General features: G+C 47.8%; 1 protein-coding gene across 1 annotated transcript in view; it reads left to right on the forward strand.

Moving 5' to 3' along the window:
- Nucleotides 1–17,265, forward strand: part of LOC127932580 (pre-B-cell leukemia transcription factor 1-like) — a 42,477-nt gene that overhangs the window by 11,426 nt on the left and 13,786 nt on the right. Inside the window, exon 3 of the mRNA XM_052528544.1 lies at nucleotides 10,903–11,150. Within this exon, the coding sequence (XP_052384504.1) occupies nucleotides 10,903–11,150 (248 nt within the window). The remainder of the gene's footprint in view (nucleotides 1–10,902; nucleotides 11,151–17,265) is intronic.

The following is a 17,265-nucleotide window of genomic DNA, read 5'->3' on the forward strand; positions in this document are numbered from 1 at the left end:
GTTAGTGTCTATCCTCCCTCTCTCTGTCTCAGCAACACGTCTGTTAGTGTCTATCCTCCCTCTCTCTGTCTCAGCAACATGTCTGTTAGTGTCTATCCTCCCTCTCTCTGTCTCAGCAACACGTCTGTTAGTGTCTATCCTCCCTCTCTCTCTGACCTTTCCTCTCGTCTCTTTCTCTACCTGAGTTATTAGCAGAGTGGGATTATGATCAACTGAATGATGGAATGATCCGAGTGACAGGGCATAAGAGGAGGGGATTTCTGTGTAAACTCTAATCTCAGTTAATACTTCCGCTCTCCCAAGAAACGTGGGGGATCCTCCTGTCTGTTAAGTTGAGCCATGTGACACACACACACCCTGATAAACCATATCACACCCTCACCGCCATTTCATATCCTTGTAAACGCACATCTACACACTAACATCCAATCACTGCCGACGTTACGGTACTGATGTATTTACATTTTTTAAAGTATTTTTTTAAAAACTCCTTTGTCTCCCCAATTTCATGGAATCCAATTGGTAGTTACAGTCTTGTCTCATCTCTGCAACTCCAGTGCAGACTCGGGAGAGGCGAGGGTCGATCCAGCCAAGCCGCATTGCTTCTTAACACAATGCCAACTTAACCCGGAAGCCAGCCACACCAATGTCGTCGGAAGGAAACACCGTACACCTGGCCCATGGGTCTCCCGGTCGTGGCCGGCTGCGACAGAGCCTGGACTCGAACCAGGATCTCGTGGCACAGCTAGCAACTGCGATGTAGTGCCTTAGACCACTGCGCCACTCGGGAGGCCCCGTACTTGCTGTTACACACTACCAACGTGTGTGTGTGTGTGTGTGTGTGTGCGTGCGTGCGTGCGTGCGTGCGTGTGTGTGTGTGTGTGTGTGTGTGTGTGTGTGTGTGTGTGTGTGTGTGTGTGTGTGTGTGTGTGTGTGTGTGCGTGCGTGCGTGCGTGCGTGCGTGTGTGTGTGTGTGTGTGTGTGAGTTAATGTACAGGTGTTTCTTTGGATTGAGTTGTTGGATTATATAGTAATCTAGTGAATCTGTCAAACGGTGTGTGGGGAAGGGCTGTGACCATTGACATTTTTGAGTAAGGTTTAATTGTCATGCAGATGGCCACGGTAATTGTCAATACATGTTTAGATGTTGTAATGCATCATAGTGCAGCGGTAATAATGAGCTGCTACATGTATAATACATACAACAGAGCTTTGCTGTCTCAAACTAATGGCTTTGACTGCCTTGTGTGTGTGTGTGTGCTGGTGAGTGTTTGTCTGGGGTTGTCGTTTGCACTTAACGTCACACATTTGTTGCTGTTACTTGTGTGCGAAGAGCAGTGTGATTATTGTTTGGGATGTTGGGGAAAGGATGGATGGGGTTTGACATGTTGTACCTAATTAGATATAAAGATACTACAGTTTCTGATCCAGTTGAATTTCCTGGGTGTTACCAGTTTCAGCAGAGTTTCAGTTCCTGATCCAGTTGAATTTCCTGGGTGTTCCCAGTTTCAGCAGAGTTTCAGTTCCTGATCCAGTTGAATTTCCTGGGCGTTCCCAGGTTCAGCAGAGTTTCAGTTCCTGATCCAGTTGAATTTCCTGGGTGTTACCAGTTTCAGCAGAGTTTCAGTTCCTGATCCAGTTGAATTTCCTGGGTGTTACCAGTTTCAGCAGAGTTTCAGTTCCTGATCCAGTTGAATTTCCTGGGTGTTCCCAGTTTCAGCAGAGTTTCAGTTCCTGATCCAGTTGAATTTCCTGGGTGTTACCAGGTTCAGCAGAGTTTCAGTTCCTGATCCAGTTGAATTTCCTGGGTGTTACCAGGTTCAGCAGAGTTTCAGTTCCTGATCCAGTTGAATTTCCTGGGTATTCCCAGGTTCAGCAGAGTTTCAGTTCCCGATCCAGTTGAATTTCCTGGGTGTTCCCAGTTTCAGCAGAGTTTCAGTTCCTGATCCAGTTGAATTTCCTGGGTGTATCTCAGTTTCAGCAGAGTTTCAGTTCCTGATCCAGTTGAATTTCCTGGGTGTTCCCAGGTTCAGCAGAGTTTCAGTTGGGGAAAGATGTAGTAGTATCTGTGTTTGGTTGCCAGTTTCAGATATAGGCCCACTAGTGCTGAGCGATTAGAGCTTTTTGAAGTTGTTTTTTTGTTTTGATAATTATTTTCTACATTGAATGCTGTAACAGAATGAAACCGCTGATAAAAGTCCCATGAGGGCAGTGACTGCCCATTTTATTTATTTTTTAACCTTTCGGTTACTAGGCAAGTCAAGAACACATTCTTATTTTCAATGACGGCCTATAGTGGGTTAACTGCCTGTTCAGGGACAGAACGACCGATTTGTACCTTGTCAGCTCGGGGGTTTGAACTTGCAACCTTTCGGTTACTAGTCCAACGCACTAACCACTAGGCTACCCTGCCTCTAACCACTACTATGCGCTAAACTATGTAGAATATTGGCCTGTTCGGAAACTACAACTCCCTGCTACATCGCACAGTTTGGGCTTCATCTTATTCTTTTCGCTAGAGAAACTGCTCATTGAGTTTGCATTTAAAAAAACAAAAAACAGACTGTAATTCAAATAGTTGAACCGACATCAGTCAATTAGTTCTTTAAAAAACGACAAATGACAAATGTGGGTTAATTGCTCAGCATTAAGACCTATACAATTACAGTAACTAACTCTGCATTAAGACCTATACAATTACAGTAACTAACTCTGCACTAAGACCTATACAATTACAGTAACTCTAACTCAGCACCAAGACCTATACAATTACAGTAACTAACTCCGCACTAAGGCCTATAATTACAATAACTAACTCCGCACTAAGGCCTATAATTACAGTAACTGTAACTCAGCACCAAGACCTATACAATTACAGTAACTAACTCAGCACTAAGGCCTATACAATTACAGTAACTGTAACTCAGCACTAAGGCCTATAAAATTACAGTAACCAACCCGGCACTAAGGCCTATAATTACAGTAACTAACTCCGCACTAAGGCCTATAATTACAGTAACTGTAACTCAGCACCAAGACCAAAACAATTACAGTAACAGTATTGTCATTTATCATATTGGGCTGATTGCTGTTAATTGCCAGGTTGGGTCTGCAACCAGCAGAGGTTAGCTCTTGTACTTACGTCTGTCTGTCTGTCTGTCTGTCTGTCTGTCTGTCTGTCTGTCTGTCTGTCTGTATTGTAGACTGTGTGTGTATTGTAGACTGTGTGTGTCTGTGTGTGTGTATTGTAGACTGTGTGTGTGTGTGTATTGTAGACTGTGTGTGTATTGTAGACTGTGTGTGTCTGTGTGTGTGTATTGTAGACTGTGTGTGTGTGTGTATTGTAGACTGTGTGTGTCTCTGTGTGTGTATTGTAGACTGTGTGTGTGTATTGTAGACTGTGTGTGTCTCTGTGTGTGTATTGTAGACTGTGTGTGTTGTGTGTATTGTAGACTGTGTGTGTCTGTCTGTCTGTATTGTAGACTGTGTGTGTGTATTGTAGACTGTGTGTGTCTCTGTGTGTGTATTGTAGACTGGCCGGTTGCCAGATGTGGATGCTGTCATATCCCTCATTGTGTGATTATAAATGTGAGCTGATCCAGGGAACTACGCTGTAATTGCCACCTAATTTGCATAACTGTGCAAATTAATGACCTCTCAAATGAGCATTCATTTTTCACAGGGTCTTTAGTGGCTCCTTAAGAGACGCCCTAATTAACGCCTCTGTGTGTGTGTGAGTGAGAGAGTGTGTGAGTGTGTGTGTCGTATCTGTTGTTTTGGCAGTAAGGGGATGCCAGGGAAAGCTGGCAATGCTACCATAGCAACAGCCACACAAACCACTGCTACTCTCTCTGTCTCTCTCTGTCTCGCTCTCGCTCTCTCTCTCGCGCTCTGTCTCTCTCTGTCTCTCTCTGTCTCGCTCTCTCTGTCTCTCTCGCTCTCTCTGTCTCTCTCGCTCTGTCTCTCTCTGTCTCTCTCGCTCTCTCTGTCTCTCTCTGTCTCGCTCTCTCTGTCTCTCTCTGTCTCTCTCGCTCTCTCTGTCTCTCTCTGTCTCGCTCTCTCTGTCTCTCTCTGTCTCTCTCGCTCTCTCTGTCTCTCTCGCTCTGTCTCTCTCTGTCTCTCTCGCTCTCTCTGTCTCTCTCTGTCTCGCTCTCTCTGTCTCTCTCTGTCTCTCTCGCTCTCTCTGTCTCTCTCGCTCTCTCTGGCTCTCTCTCTCTCTCTCTCGCTCTCTCTCTCTCTCGCTCTGTCTCTCTCTCTCGCTCTGTCTGTCTCTCGCTGTCTCTCTCTCTCTCTCTCTCTCTCTCTCTCTCTCTCTCTCTCGCTGTCTCTCTGTCTCGCTCTCTTTGTCTCGCTCTCTCGCTCTTTCTCTCGCGCTATGTCTCTCTCTCGCGCTCTGTCTCTCTTTCTCTCGCTGTCTCTCTCTCGGTCTGTCTCTCTCTCTCGCTCTGTCACTCTCTTGCTCTGTCTCTCTCTCGCCCTGTCTCTCTCTCGCTCTCTCTCGCTCTGTCTCTCTCGCTCTCTCTGTCTTGCTCTCTCGCTCTGTCTCTCTTTTGCTCTGTCTCTCTCGCTCTGTCTCTCTCTGTCTTTCTCTGTCTCTCTCACTCTGTCTCTCGCTAAGTCTCTCTCTCTCTCTCTCTCTCTCTCGCTTTGTCTCTCGCTCTATCTCTGTCTCATCTCCATCTCTCAGAATGTGTGCGTGTCAATCTTCAGTAAATACTAACAGACGCTACTTAAACCTGATCTTCTTACAACCAAAGGCTTACACACACACACACACACACACACACACACACACACACACACACACACACACACACACACACACACACACACACACACATACACTAAAGAAGGAAATGGTTAAGTTTCACTCTGTGAACCAGTACCCTGTACACACTCAGAACCGCTTCTGTCAGTCTGGACCCTAACCAGTACCCTGTAGGACTGATTCTCAGAGTTTCTGGACCCTATGTCCTCCTTTGTTACCCTGGACTGTGAACCACTTCTCTGTGAACCAACCAGTACCCTGTAGGACTGATTCTCAGAACCGCTTCTGTCAGTCTGGACCCTAACCAGTACCCTGTAGGACTGATTCTCAGAACCGCTTCTGTCAGTCTGGACCCTAACCAGTACCCTGTAGGACTGATTCTCAGAACCGCTTCTGTCAGTCTGGACCCTAACAAGTACCCTGTAAGACTGATTCTCAGAACCACTTCTGTCAGTCTGGACCCCAACCAGTACAGTGTCAGTCTGGACCCTAACCAGTACCCTATAAGACTGATTCTCAGAACCGCTTCTGTCAGTCTGGACCCTAACCAGTACAGTGTCTGTCTGGACCCTAACCAGTACCCTGTCAGTCTGGACCCTAACCAGTACCCTGTCAGTCTGGACCCTAACCTGTACCCTGTCAGTCTGGACTCCAACCAGTACAGTGTCAGTCTGGACCCTAACCTGTACCCTGTCAGTCTGGACCCCAACCAGTACAGTGTCAGTCTGGACCCTAACCAGTACCCTGTAAGACTGATTCTCAGAACCGCTTCTGTCAGTCTGGACCCTAACCAGTACCCTGTCAGTCTGGACCCTAACCAGTACCCTGTCAGTCTGGACCCTAACCTGTACCCTGTCAGTCTGGACCCTAACCAGTACCCTGTCAGACTGGACCCTAACCAATACCCTGTCAGTCTGGACCCTAACCAGTACCCTGTCAGACTGGACCCTAACCAGTACCCTGTCAGACTGGACCCTAACCAGATCCCTGTCAGTCTGGACCCTAACCAGTACCCTGTCAGACTGGACCCTAACCAGTACCCTGTCAGACTGGACCCTAACCAGTACCCTGTCAGACTGGACCCTAACCAGTACCCTGTCAGACTGGTGTATTACTGGTTAGTTGTCTAAATATGTCTGACGGGTCCAGACTGACAGAAGCCTTTCTGAGAACCAATCAGTAACCAGTAATACACCAGTCTGACAGAAGCCTTTCTGAGAACCAATCAGTAACCAGTAATACACCAGACTGACAGAAGCCTTTCTGAGAACCAATCAGTAACCAGTAATACACCAGTCTGACAGAAGCCTTTCTGAGAACCAATCAGTAACCAGTAATACACCAGTCTGACAGAAGCCTTTCTGAGAACCAATCAGTAACCAGTAATACACCAGTCTGACAGAAGCCTTTCTGAGAACCAATCAGTAAGACACATTAAACCACCAGACAGACATATATTTAGACAGCATACCGGTCATTCACCAGTCAGTCAGACACATGTAATCTACCAAGGGGGAATAGAGTACCATTCAGACCAGAACCCTATGGGTCTAGTGGAATAGAGTACCATTCTGACCAGAACCCTATGGGCCTAGTGGAATAGAGTACCATTCAGACCAGAACCCTATGGGCCTAGTGGAATAGAGTACCATTCAGACCAGAACCCTTTGGGCTTCGTGGAATAGCCATTCAGACCAGAACCTTATGGGTCTAGGGTGAATAGAGTACCATTTGGGACACACGAAGAGACCACTAACTCCTACAGCGTTACTACACCTATCAGACGAGTGGTTCTCAAACCTCTCCACGAGGCCCGCCAGTCATTCCATGTATTGTAGCTATTCCAGAGCAAACACATCTGATTCAACTTGTTAACTACTGATAAACCCTTGACTAGATTAACCAGGTGAGCTAGTTAAAGCCCATGACCAGGTGAACCAGGGGAGCTAGTTAAAGCCCATGACCAGGTGAACCAGGTGAGCTAGTTAAAGCCCATGCCCAGGTGAACCAGGTGAGCTAGATCAAGCCCTTGACCAGGTGAACCAGGTGAGCTAGTTAAAGCCCATGCCCAGGTGAACCAGGTGAGCTAGATCAAGCCCTTGACCAGGTGAACCAGGTGAGCTAGTTAAAGCCCATGACCAGGTGAACCAGGTGAGCTAGATCAAGCCCTTGACCAGGTGAACCAGGTGAGCTAGTTAAAGCCCATGACCAGGTGAACCAGGTGAGCTAGATCAAGCCCTTGACCAGGTGAACCAGGTGAGCTAGTTAAAGCCCATGACCAGGTGAACCAGGTGAGCTAGATCAAGCCCTTGACCAGGTGAACCAGGTGAGCTAGTTCAAGCCCTTGACCAGGTGAACCAGGTGGGCTAGTTCAAGCCCTTGACCAGGTGAACCAGGTGAGCTAGATCAAGCCCTTGACCAGGTGAATCAGCCCACAATCAGTTGTCTTAATTAGTTTCCAGCCTGGTAACTGGTTATGGGGCCTGAATGTAAGAGCATGGAGGAGGCAACAACACTGGCTGCTATAGTGGGCCTTATGTCTGCTCACTAGTGGGCTAGAAACAGGGGAAGGGTGCACTCTGCTGGTCACAGCTGGGACTACAACTGTCTGTCTGTCTGTCTGCAGAGTATCAATTTAGTGAATTGTTGGTTGGTGAACGGACCCCAGACCTCACAACCATGAAGGGCAATGGGTTCTATAACTGATTCAAGTAAAAAAAAGTAATGTTCCTTTTGATGGTGTAGAAGGCCCATCTTGTCTTGTATATCAGATCATTCACAGCTTTGTGGAAGTTACCTGTGGCGCTGATGTTTAGGCCGAGGTATGTATAGTTTTCTCTGTGCTCTAGGGCAACGTTGTCTAGGTGGAATTTATATTTGTGGTCCTGGCAACTGGATCTTTTTTGGAACACTATTATTTTTGTCTTACTGAGATTTACTGTCAGGGCCCAGGTCTGACAGAATCTGTGCAGAAGATCTAGGTGCTGCTGTAGGCCCTCCTTGTTTGGGGACAGAAGCACCAGATCACCAAACAGGAGACACGTTTGACTTCAGATTAGAGTGCCTTCACCAATTCATTGATATATATGTTGAAGAGGGCGGGGCTCAAGCTGCACACTTGTTGTTGATGTACATTGATATTATGTTGTATGTTTTCCCCCCCAACACCACTTGCCATCAGTACAGCAGACCCTGGTGACCCTGGTGACCCTCGTGACAAATTGAGTCAAAAGCTTTTTGGAAATCAACAATGCATGAGAAGACTTTGCCTTTGTTTTGTTTGTCAATTAGGGTTCAGTAGAGGTCGACCCATTGTGATTTTTCAACGCCGATACCGATTATTGGAGGAACAAATTAATCAGACGATTTTTTAAAAATGTATTTGTAATAATGACAATTACAACAATACTGAGGAGAGCAAGGGGAATAACTACTCCAAGTTTTAGAGCGAGGGACGTTTGAAACGTTATTAGCGCGCCCCCCCCGCTAACTAGCTAGCCATTTCACATCGGTTACACCAGCCTAATCTCAGTAGTTGATAGGCTTGAAGTCATAAACAGCGCAATGCTTGACGCACAACGAAGCGAGCTGCTGGCAAAACGCATGAAAGTGCTGTTTGAATGAATGCTTACGAGCCTGCTGCTAGTTACCACCGCTCAGTCAGACTGCTCTATCAAACCATAGACTTAGTTATAACATAACACACAGAAATACGAGCTTTTGGTCATTAATATGGTCGAATCAGGAAACTATCATCTCGAAAACAAGACGTTTATTCTTTCAGTGAAATACGGAACCGTTCCGTATTTTATCTAACGGGTGGCATCCTTAAGTCTAAATATTCCTGTTACATTGCATAACCTTCAATGTTATGTCATAATTACGTACAATTCTGGCAAATTAGGAGGCCCAAACTTGTTGCATATACCTTGACTCTGCGTGCAATGAACGCAAGAGAAGTGACACAATTTCACCTGGTTAATATTGCCTGCTAACCTGGATTTCTTTTAGCTAAATATGCAGATTTAAAAATATATACTTCTGTGTATTGATTTTAAGAAAGGCATTGATGTTCATGGTTAGGTACACATTGGAGCAACGATACGCACCGCATCGATTATATGCAACGCAGGACACGCTAGATAAACTAGTAATATCATCACCCATGTGTAGTTAACTAGTGATTATGATTGATTGATTGATTGTTTTTTATGGGATAAGTTTAATGCTAGCGAGCAACTTACCTTGGCTTACTGCATTCGCATAACAGTGCAATGAGAGGCAGGTGGTTAGAGCGTTGGACTAGTTAACTGTAAGGTTGCAAGATTGAATCTCCTGAGCTGACAAGGTGAAAATCTGTCGTTCTGCCCCTGAACGAGGCAGTTAAACCCACTGTTCCTAGGTCGTCATTGAAAATAAGAATGTGTTCTTAACTGACTTGCCTGGTTAAATAAAGATATTAATCGGTCGACGTCTAGTGTGCAGGGTGAATACGTGGTCTGTCGTACAGTAATTTGGTAAAAAGCCAATTCAACATTTGCTCAGTACATTGTTTTCACTGAAGAAATGTGCTCTCTCCCTCTGTCTATTTCTACTCTCTCCCTCACCTCTCTGTTCATCTCTCTCTGTTCATCTCTCTCCCCCACGTTCATCTCTCTAATCATCCTTTTTCTCCCTCCCTCGCTCTCTCTCTATTCATCTTTCTAACCCTTGTGCGTGTCTCTCTCTCTCTATTCATCTTTCTAACCCTTGTGCTTGTCTCTCTCTCTATTCATCTTTCTAACCCTTGTGCTTGTCTCTCCATCTCTCTCTCTATTCATCTTTCTAACCCATGTGCTTGTCTCTCTCTCTCTATTCATCTTTCTAACCCTTGTGCTTGTCTCTCTCTCTATTTGTCTTTCTAACCCTTGTGCTTGTCTCTCTCTCTCTCTCTATTCATCATTCTAACCCTTGTGCTTGTCTCTCTCTATTCATCTTTCTAACCCTTATGCTTGTCCCTCTCTATTTATCTTTCTAACCCTTGTGCTTGTCTCTCTCTCTCCATCTCTCTCTCTATTCATCATTCTAACCCTTGTGCTTGTCTCTCTCTCTCTCTCTCTATTCATCATTCTAACCCTTGTGCTTGTCTCTCTCTCTATTCATCTTTCTAACCCTTGTGCTTGTCTCTCTCTCTCTATTCATCTTTCTAACCCTTGTGCTTGTCTCTCTCTCTATTCATCTTTCTAACCCTTGTGCTTGTCTCTCTCTCTCTATTCGTCTTTCTAACCCTTGTGCTTGTCTCTCCATCTCTCTCTCTATTCATCTTTCTAACCCATGTGCTTGTCTCTCTCTCTCTATTCATCTTTCTAACCCTTGTGCTTGTCTCTCTCTCTATTTGTCTTTCTAACCCTTGTGCTTGTCTCTCTCTCTCTCTCTCTCTCTATTCATCATTCTAACCCTTGTGCTTGTCTCTCTCTCTATTCATCTTTCTAACCCTTGTGCTTGTCTCTCTCTCTCTATTCATCTTTCTAACCCTTGTGCTTGTCTCTCTCTCTATTCATCTTTCTAACCCTTGTGCTTGTCTCTCTCTCTCTATTCGTCTTTCTAACCCTTGTGCTTGTCTCTCCATCTCTCTCTCTATTCATCTTTCTAACCCTTGTGCTTGTCTCTCTCTCTATTCATCTTTCTAACCCTTGTGCTTGTCTCTCTCTCTCTATTCGTCTTTCTAACCCTTGTGCTTGTCTCTCCATCTCTCTCTCTATTCATCTTTCTAACCCTTGTGCTTGTCTCTCTCTCTCTATTCATCTTTCTAACCCATGTGCTTGTCTCTCTCTCTCTATTCATCTTTCTAACCCTTGTGCTTGTCTCTCTCTCTATTTGTCATTCTAACCCTTGTGCTTGTCTCTCTCTATTCATCTTTCTAACCCTTATGCTTGTCCCTCTCTATTTATCTTTCTAACCCTTGTGCTTGTCTCTCTCTCTCCATCTCTCTCTCTATTCATCATTCTAACCCTTGTGCTTGTCTCTCTCTCTCTCTATTCATCATTCTAACCCTTGTGCTTGTCTCTCTCTCTATTCATCTTTCTAACCCTTGTGCTTGTCTCTCTCTATTCGTCTTTCTAACCCTTGTGCTTGTCTCTCTCTCTCCTCTCCAGTCCTCAGTATCCGTGGCATCCAGGATGAGGATCCACCAGATCCTCAGATCATGCGATTGGACAACATGTTGCTGGCAGAGGGCGTGTCCGGCCCAGAGAAGGGCGGGGCCTCGGCGGCGGCAGCGGCTGTGGCGGCGGCGGCCGCAGGCGGGTCCCCTAACGACGGCAGTATAGAACACTCAGACTACAGGGCCAAGCTGACTCAGATCAGAGGAATATACCACTCTGAACTGGAGAAATATGAACAGGTAGGAGGGAACACACACTAGGTAGGAGGGAACACACACTAGGTAGGAGGGAACACACACTAGGTAGGAGGGAACACACTAGGTAGGAGGGAACACAATTAGGTAGGAGGGAACACACACTAGGTAGGAGGGAACACACACTAGGTAGGAGGGAACACACACTTGGTAGGAGGGAACACACACTAGGTAGGAGGGAACACACTAGGTAGGAGGGAACACACACTAGGTAGGAGGGAACACACTAGGTAGGAGGGAACACACTAGGTAGGAGGGAACACACTAGGTAGGAGGGAACACACACTAGGTAGGAGGGTACACACACTAGGTAGGAGGGAACACACTAGGTAGGAGGGAACACACTAGGTAGGAGGGAACACACACTAGGTAGGAGGGACACACACTAGGTAGGAGGGGGAACACACTAGGTAGGAGGGAACACACACTAGGTAGGAGGGAGGACACACACTAGGTAGGAGGGAACACACTAGGTAGGAGGGAACACACACTAGGTAGGAGGGAACACACACTAGGTAGGAGGGAACACACACTAGGTAGGAGGGTACACACACTAGGTAGGAGGGAACACACACTAGGTAGGAGGGAACACACTAGGTAGGAGGGAACACACACTAGGTAGGAGGGTACACACACTAGGTAGGAGGGAACACACTAGGTAGGAGGGAACACACTAGGTAGGAGGGAACACACACTAGGTAGGAGGGAACACACACTAGGTAGGAGGGAACACACTAGGTAGGAGGGTACACACACTAGGTAGGAGGGAACACACTAGGTAGGAGGGTACACACACTAGGTAGGAGGGAACACACACTAGGTAGGAGGGAACACACTAGGTAGGAGGGAACACACACTAGGTAGGAGGGAACACACACTAGGTAGGAGGGAACACACACTAGGGAGGAGGGAACACACTAGGTAGGAGGGAACACACACTAGGTAGGAGGGTACACACACTAGGTAGGAGGGAACACACTAGGTAGGAGGGTACACACACTAGGTAGGAGGGTACACACACTAGGTAGGAGGGAACACACACTAGGTAGGAGGGAACACACTAGGTAGGAGGGAACACACACTAGGTAGGAGGGAACACACACTAGGTAGGAGGGAACACACACTAGGTAGGAGGGAACACACACTAGGTAGGAGGGAACACACTAGGTAGGAGGGAACACACTAGGTAGGAGGGAACACACACTAGGTAGGAGGGAACACACACTAGGTAGGAGGGAACACACTAGGTAGGAGGGAACACACTAGGTAGGAGGGAACACACTAGGTAGGAGGGAACACACACTAGGTAGGAGGGAACACACACTAGGTAGGAGGGTACACACACTAGGTAGGAGGGAACACACACTAGGTAGGAGGGTACACACACTAGGTAGGAGGGAACACACTAGGTAGGAGGGAACACACTAGGTAGGAGGGAACACACACTAGGTAGGAGGGAACACACACTAGGTAGGAGGGAACACACTAGGTAGGAGGGTACACACACTAGGTAGGAGGGAACACACACTAGGTAGGAGGGTACACACACTAGGTAGGAGGGAACACACACTAGGTAGGAGGGAACACACTAGGTAGGAGGGAACACACACTAGGTAGGAGGGAACACACACTAGGTAGGAGGGAACACACACTAGGTAGGAGGGAACACACTAGGTAGGAGGGAACACACACTAGGTAGGAGGGTACACACACTAGGTAGGAGGGAACACACTAGGTAGGAGGGTACACACACTAGGTAGGAGGGAACACACACTAGGTAGGAGGGACACACACTAGGTAGGAGGGAACACACTAGGTAGGAGGGAACACACACTAGGTAGGAGGGAACACACACTAGGTAGGAGGGAACACACACTAGGTAGGAGGGAACACACACTAGGTAGGAGGGAACACACTAGGTAGGAGGGAACACACTAGGTAGGAGGGAACACACACTAGGTAGGAGAACACACACTAGGTAGGAGGGAACACACTAGGTAGGAGGGAACACACTAGGTAGGAGGGAACACACACTAGGTAGGAGGGAACACACACTAGGTAGGAGGGAACACACACTAGGTGGGAGGGAACACACTAGGTAGGAGGGAACACACACTAGGTAGGAGGGAACACACACTAAGTAGGAGGGAACACATACTAGGTAGGAGGGTCACACACTAGGTAGGAGGGAACACACTAGGTAGGAGGGTCACACACTAGGTAGGAGGGAACACACACTAGGTAGGAGGGTAACACACTAGGTAGGAGGGAACACACACTAGGTAGGAGGGTACACACTAGGTAGGAGGGTACACACCTAGGTAGGAGGGAACACACTAGGTAGGAGGGTAACCCTAGGTAGGAGGGTACACACACTAGGTAGGAGGGAACACACTAGGTAGGAGGGAACACACACTAGGTAGGAGGGAACACACACTAGGTAGGAGGGAACACACTAGGTAGGAGGGCTTGTACACACACTAGGTAGGAGGGAACACACACTAGGTAGGAGGGAACACACTTGGTAGGAGGGAACACACACTAGGTAGGAGGGAACACACTAGGTAGGAGGGAACACACACTAGGTGGAGGGAACACACACTTGGTAGGAGGGAACACACACTAGGTAGGAGGGTACACACACTAGGTAGGAGGGAACACACACTTGGTAGGAGGGAACACACACTAGGTAGGAGGGTACACACACTAGGTAGGAGGGAACACACTAGGTAGGAGGGAACACACTAGGTAGGAGGGAACACACACTAGGTAGGAGGGAACACACACTAGGTAGGAGGGAACACACTAGGTAGGAGGGAACACACACTAGGTAGGAGGGAACACACACTAGGTAGGAGGGACACACACACTAGGGAGGAGGGAACACACACTAGGTAGGAGGGTACACACACTTGGTAGGAGGGAACACACACTAACCCTAGGAGGGAACACACACTAGGTAGGAGGGTAACACACACTAGGTAGGAGGGAACACACTAGGTAGGAGGGTACACACACTAGGTAGGAGGGAACACACACTAGGTAGGAGGGAACACACACTAGGTAGGAGGGAACACACTAGGTAGGAGGGAACACACACTAGGTAGGAGGGAACACACACTAGGTAGGAGGGAACACACTAGGTAGGAGGGACACAACTAGGTAGGAGGTACACACACTTGGTAGGAGGGAACAACACTAGGTAGGAGGGAACACACTAGGTAGGAGGGAACACACACTAGGTAGGAGGGAACACACTAGGTAGGAGGGAACACACACTAGGTAGGAGGGAACACACACTAGGTAGGAGGGAACACACACTAGGTAGGAGGGAACACACACTAGGTAGGAGGGTACACACACTTGGTAGGAGGGAACACACACTTGGTAGGAGGGAACACACACTAGGTAGGAGGGAACACACACTAGGAAGGAGGGAACACACTAGGTAGGAGGGTACACACACTAGGTAGGAGGGAACACACACTAGGTAGGAGGGAACACACACTAGGTAGGAGGGAACACACTAGGTAGGAGGGAACACACACTAGGTAGGAGGGAACACACTAGGTAGGAGGGAACACACTAGGTAGGAGGGTCACACACTAGGTAGGAGGGTACACACACTCAGGTAGGAGGGAACACACACTAGGTAGGAGGGTACACACACTAGGTAGGAGGGAACACACACTAGGTAGGAGGGAACACACACTAGGTAGGAGGGAACACACACTAGGTAGGAGGGAACACACACTAGGTAGGAGGGAACACACACTAGGTAGGAGGGAACACACACTAGGTAGGAGGGAACACACACTAGGTAGGAGGGAACACACACTAGGTAGGAGGGAACACACACTAGGTAGGAGGGAACACACACTAGGTAGGAGGGTACACACACTAGGTAGGAGGGAACACACTAGGTAGGAGGGAACACACTAGGTAGGAGGGAACACACACTAGGTAGGAGGGAACACACACTAGGTAGGAGGGAACACACACTAGGTAGGAGGGAACACACACTAGGTAGGAGGGAACACACACTAGGTAGGAGGGAACACACTAGGTAGGAGGGAACACACACTAGGTAGGAGGGAACACACACTAGGTAGGAGGGAACACACTAGGTAGGAGGGAACACACACTAGGTAGGAGGGAACACACACTAGGTAGGAGGGAACACACTAGGTAGGAGGGAACACACACTAGGTAGGAGGGAACACACACTAGGTAGGAGGGAACACACTAGGTAGGAGGGAACACACACTAGGTAGGAGGGAACACACACTAGGTAGGAGGGAACACACTAGGTAGGAGGGAACACACACTAGGTAGGAGGGAACACACACTAGGTAGGAGGGAACACACACACTAGGGAGGAGGGAACACACTAGGTAGGAGGGAACACACACTAGGTAGGAGGGTACACACACTAGGTAGGAGGGAACACACTAGGTAGGAGGGAACACACACTAGGTAGGAGGGTACACACACTAGGTAGGAGGGAACACACACTAGGTAGGAGGGAACACACTAGGTAGGAGGGAACACACACTAGGTAGGAGGGAACACACTAGGTAGGAGGGAACACACACTAGGTAGGAGGGAACACACACTAGGTAGGAGGGAACACACACTAGGTAGGAGGGAACACACACTAGGTAGGAGGGAACACACTAGGTAGGAGGGAACACACACTAGGTAGGAGGGAACACACACTAGGTAGGAGGGAACACACACTAGGTAGGAGGGAACACACACTAGGTAGGAGGGAACACACACTAGGTAGGAGGGAACACACACTAGGTAGGAGGGAACACACACTAGGTAGGAGGGAACACACTAGGTAGGAGGGAACACACACTAGGTAGGAGGGAACACACACTAGGTAGGAGGGAACACACACTAGGTAGGAGGGAACACACTAGGTAGGAGGGAACACACACTAGGTAGGAGGGAACACACTAGGTAGGAGGGAACACACACTAGGTAGGAGGGAACACACACTAGGTAGGAGGGAACACACACTAGGTAGGAGGGAACACACACTAGGTAGGAGGGAACACACTAGGTAGGAGGGTACACACACTAGGTAGGAGGGAACACACACTAGGTAGGAGGGAACACACACTAGGTAGGAGGGAACACACTAGGTAGGAGGGAACACACACTAGGTAGGAGGGAACACACACTAGGTAGGAGGGAACACACTAGGTAGGAGGGAACACACACTAGGTAGGAGGGAACACACACTAGGTAGGAGGGAACACACACTAGGTAGGAGGGAACACACTAGGTAGGAGGGAACACACTAGGTAGGAGGGAACACACTAGGTAGGAGGGAACACACACTAGGTAGGAGGGAACACACACTAGGTAGGAGGGAACACACTAGGTAGGAGGGAACACACACTAGGTAGGAGGGAACACACACTAGGTAGGAGGGAACACACACTAGGTAGGAGGGTACACACACTAGGTAGGAGGGAACACACACTAGGTAGGAGGGTACACACACTAGGTAGGAGGGAACACACTTGGTAGGAGGGAACACACACTAGGTAGGAGGGAACACACGCTATCCAAAAACAGCTGAGAGAAGGAGGGGGGTGGAGGGGGCGTCTCTGAAATCTGTCTTGCCTACTACTTACTAAAACTACATACTGTGTATTAATAGTACTACATACCATTTAGAAGATACTGTTTTGTGACAACGAATGCAGGAATCCTGAAATATCAACATACTACTCCATACTGAGAAGGCATCATCCAATCACGCTTGTTCCTCGCCATTCGTTGCTCCTCCCCTAATCTGATAATCAGCTGTTTTCAAACTGATGAAAAGATCATTCTCTTCCTGAGTGGTGTGCAGTGAATTCTACTAGATGAAAGGAACTGTCTCTTCCTGAGTGGTGTGCAGTGAATTCTACTAGATGAAAGGAACTGTCTCTTCCTGAGTGGTGTGCAGTGAATTCTACTAGATGAAAGGAACTGTCTCTTCCTGAGTGGTGTGCAGTGAATTCTACTAGATGAAAGGAACTGTCTCTTCCTGAGTAGTGTGCAGTGAATTCTACTAGATGAAAGGAACTGTCTCTTCCTG

Source organism: Oncorhynchus keta, chromosome 10, assembly GCF_023373465.1.
Source record: "Oncorhynchus keta strain PuntledgeMale-10-30-2019 chromosome 10, Oket_V2, whole genome shotgun sequence".
Classification (NCBI taxonomy): Eukaryota; Metazoa; Chordata; class Actinopteri; order Salmoniformes; family Salmonidae; genus Oncorhynchus; species Oncorhynchus keta.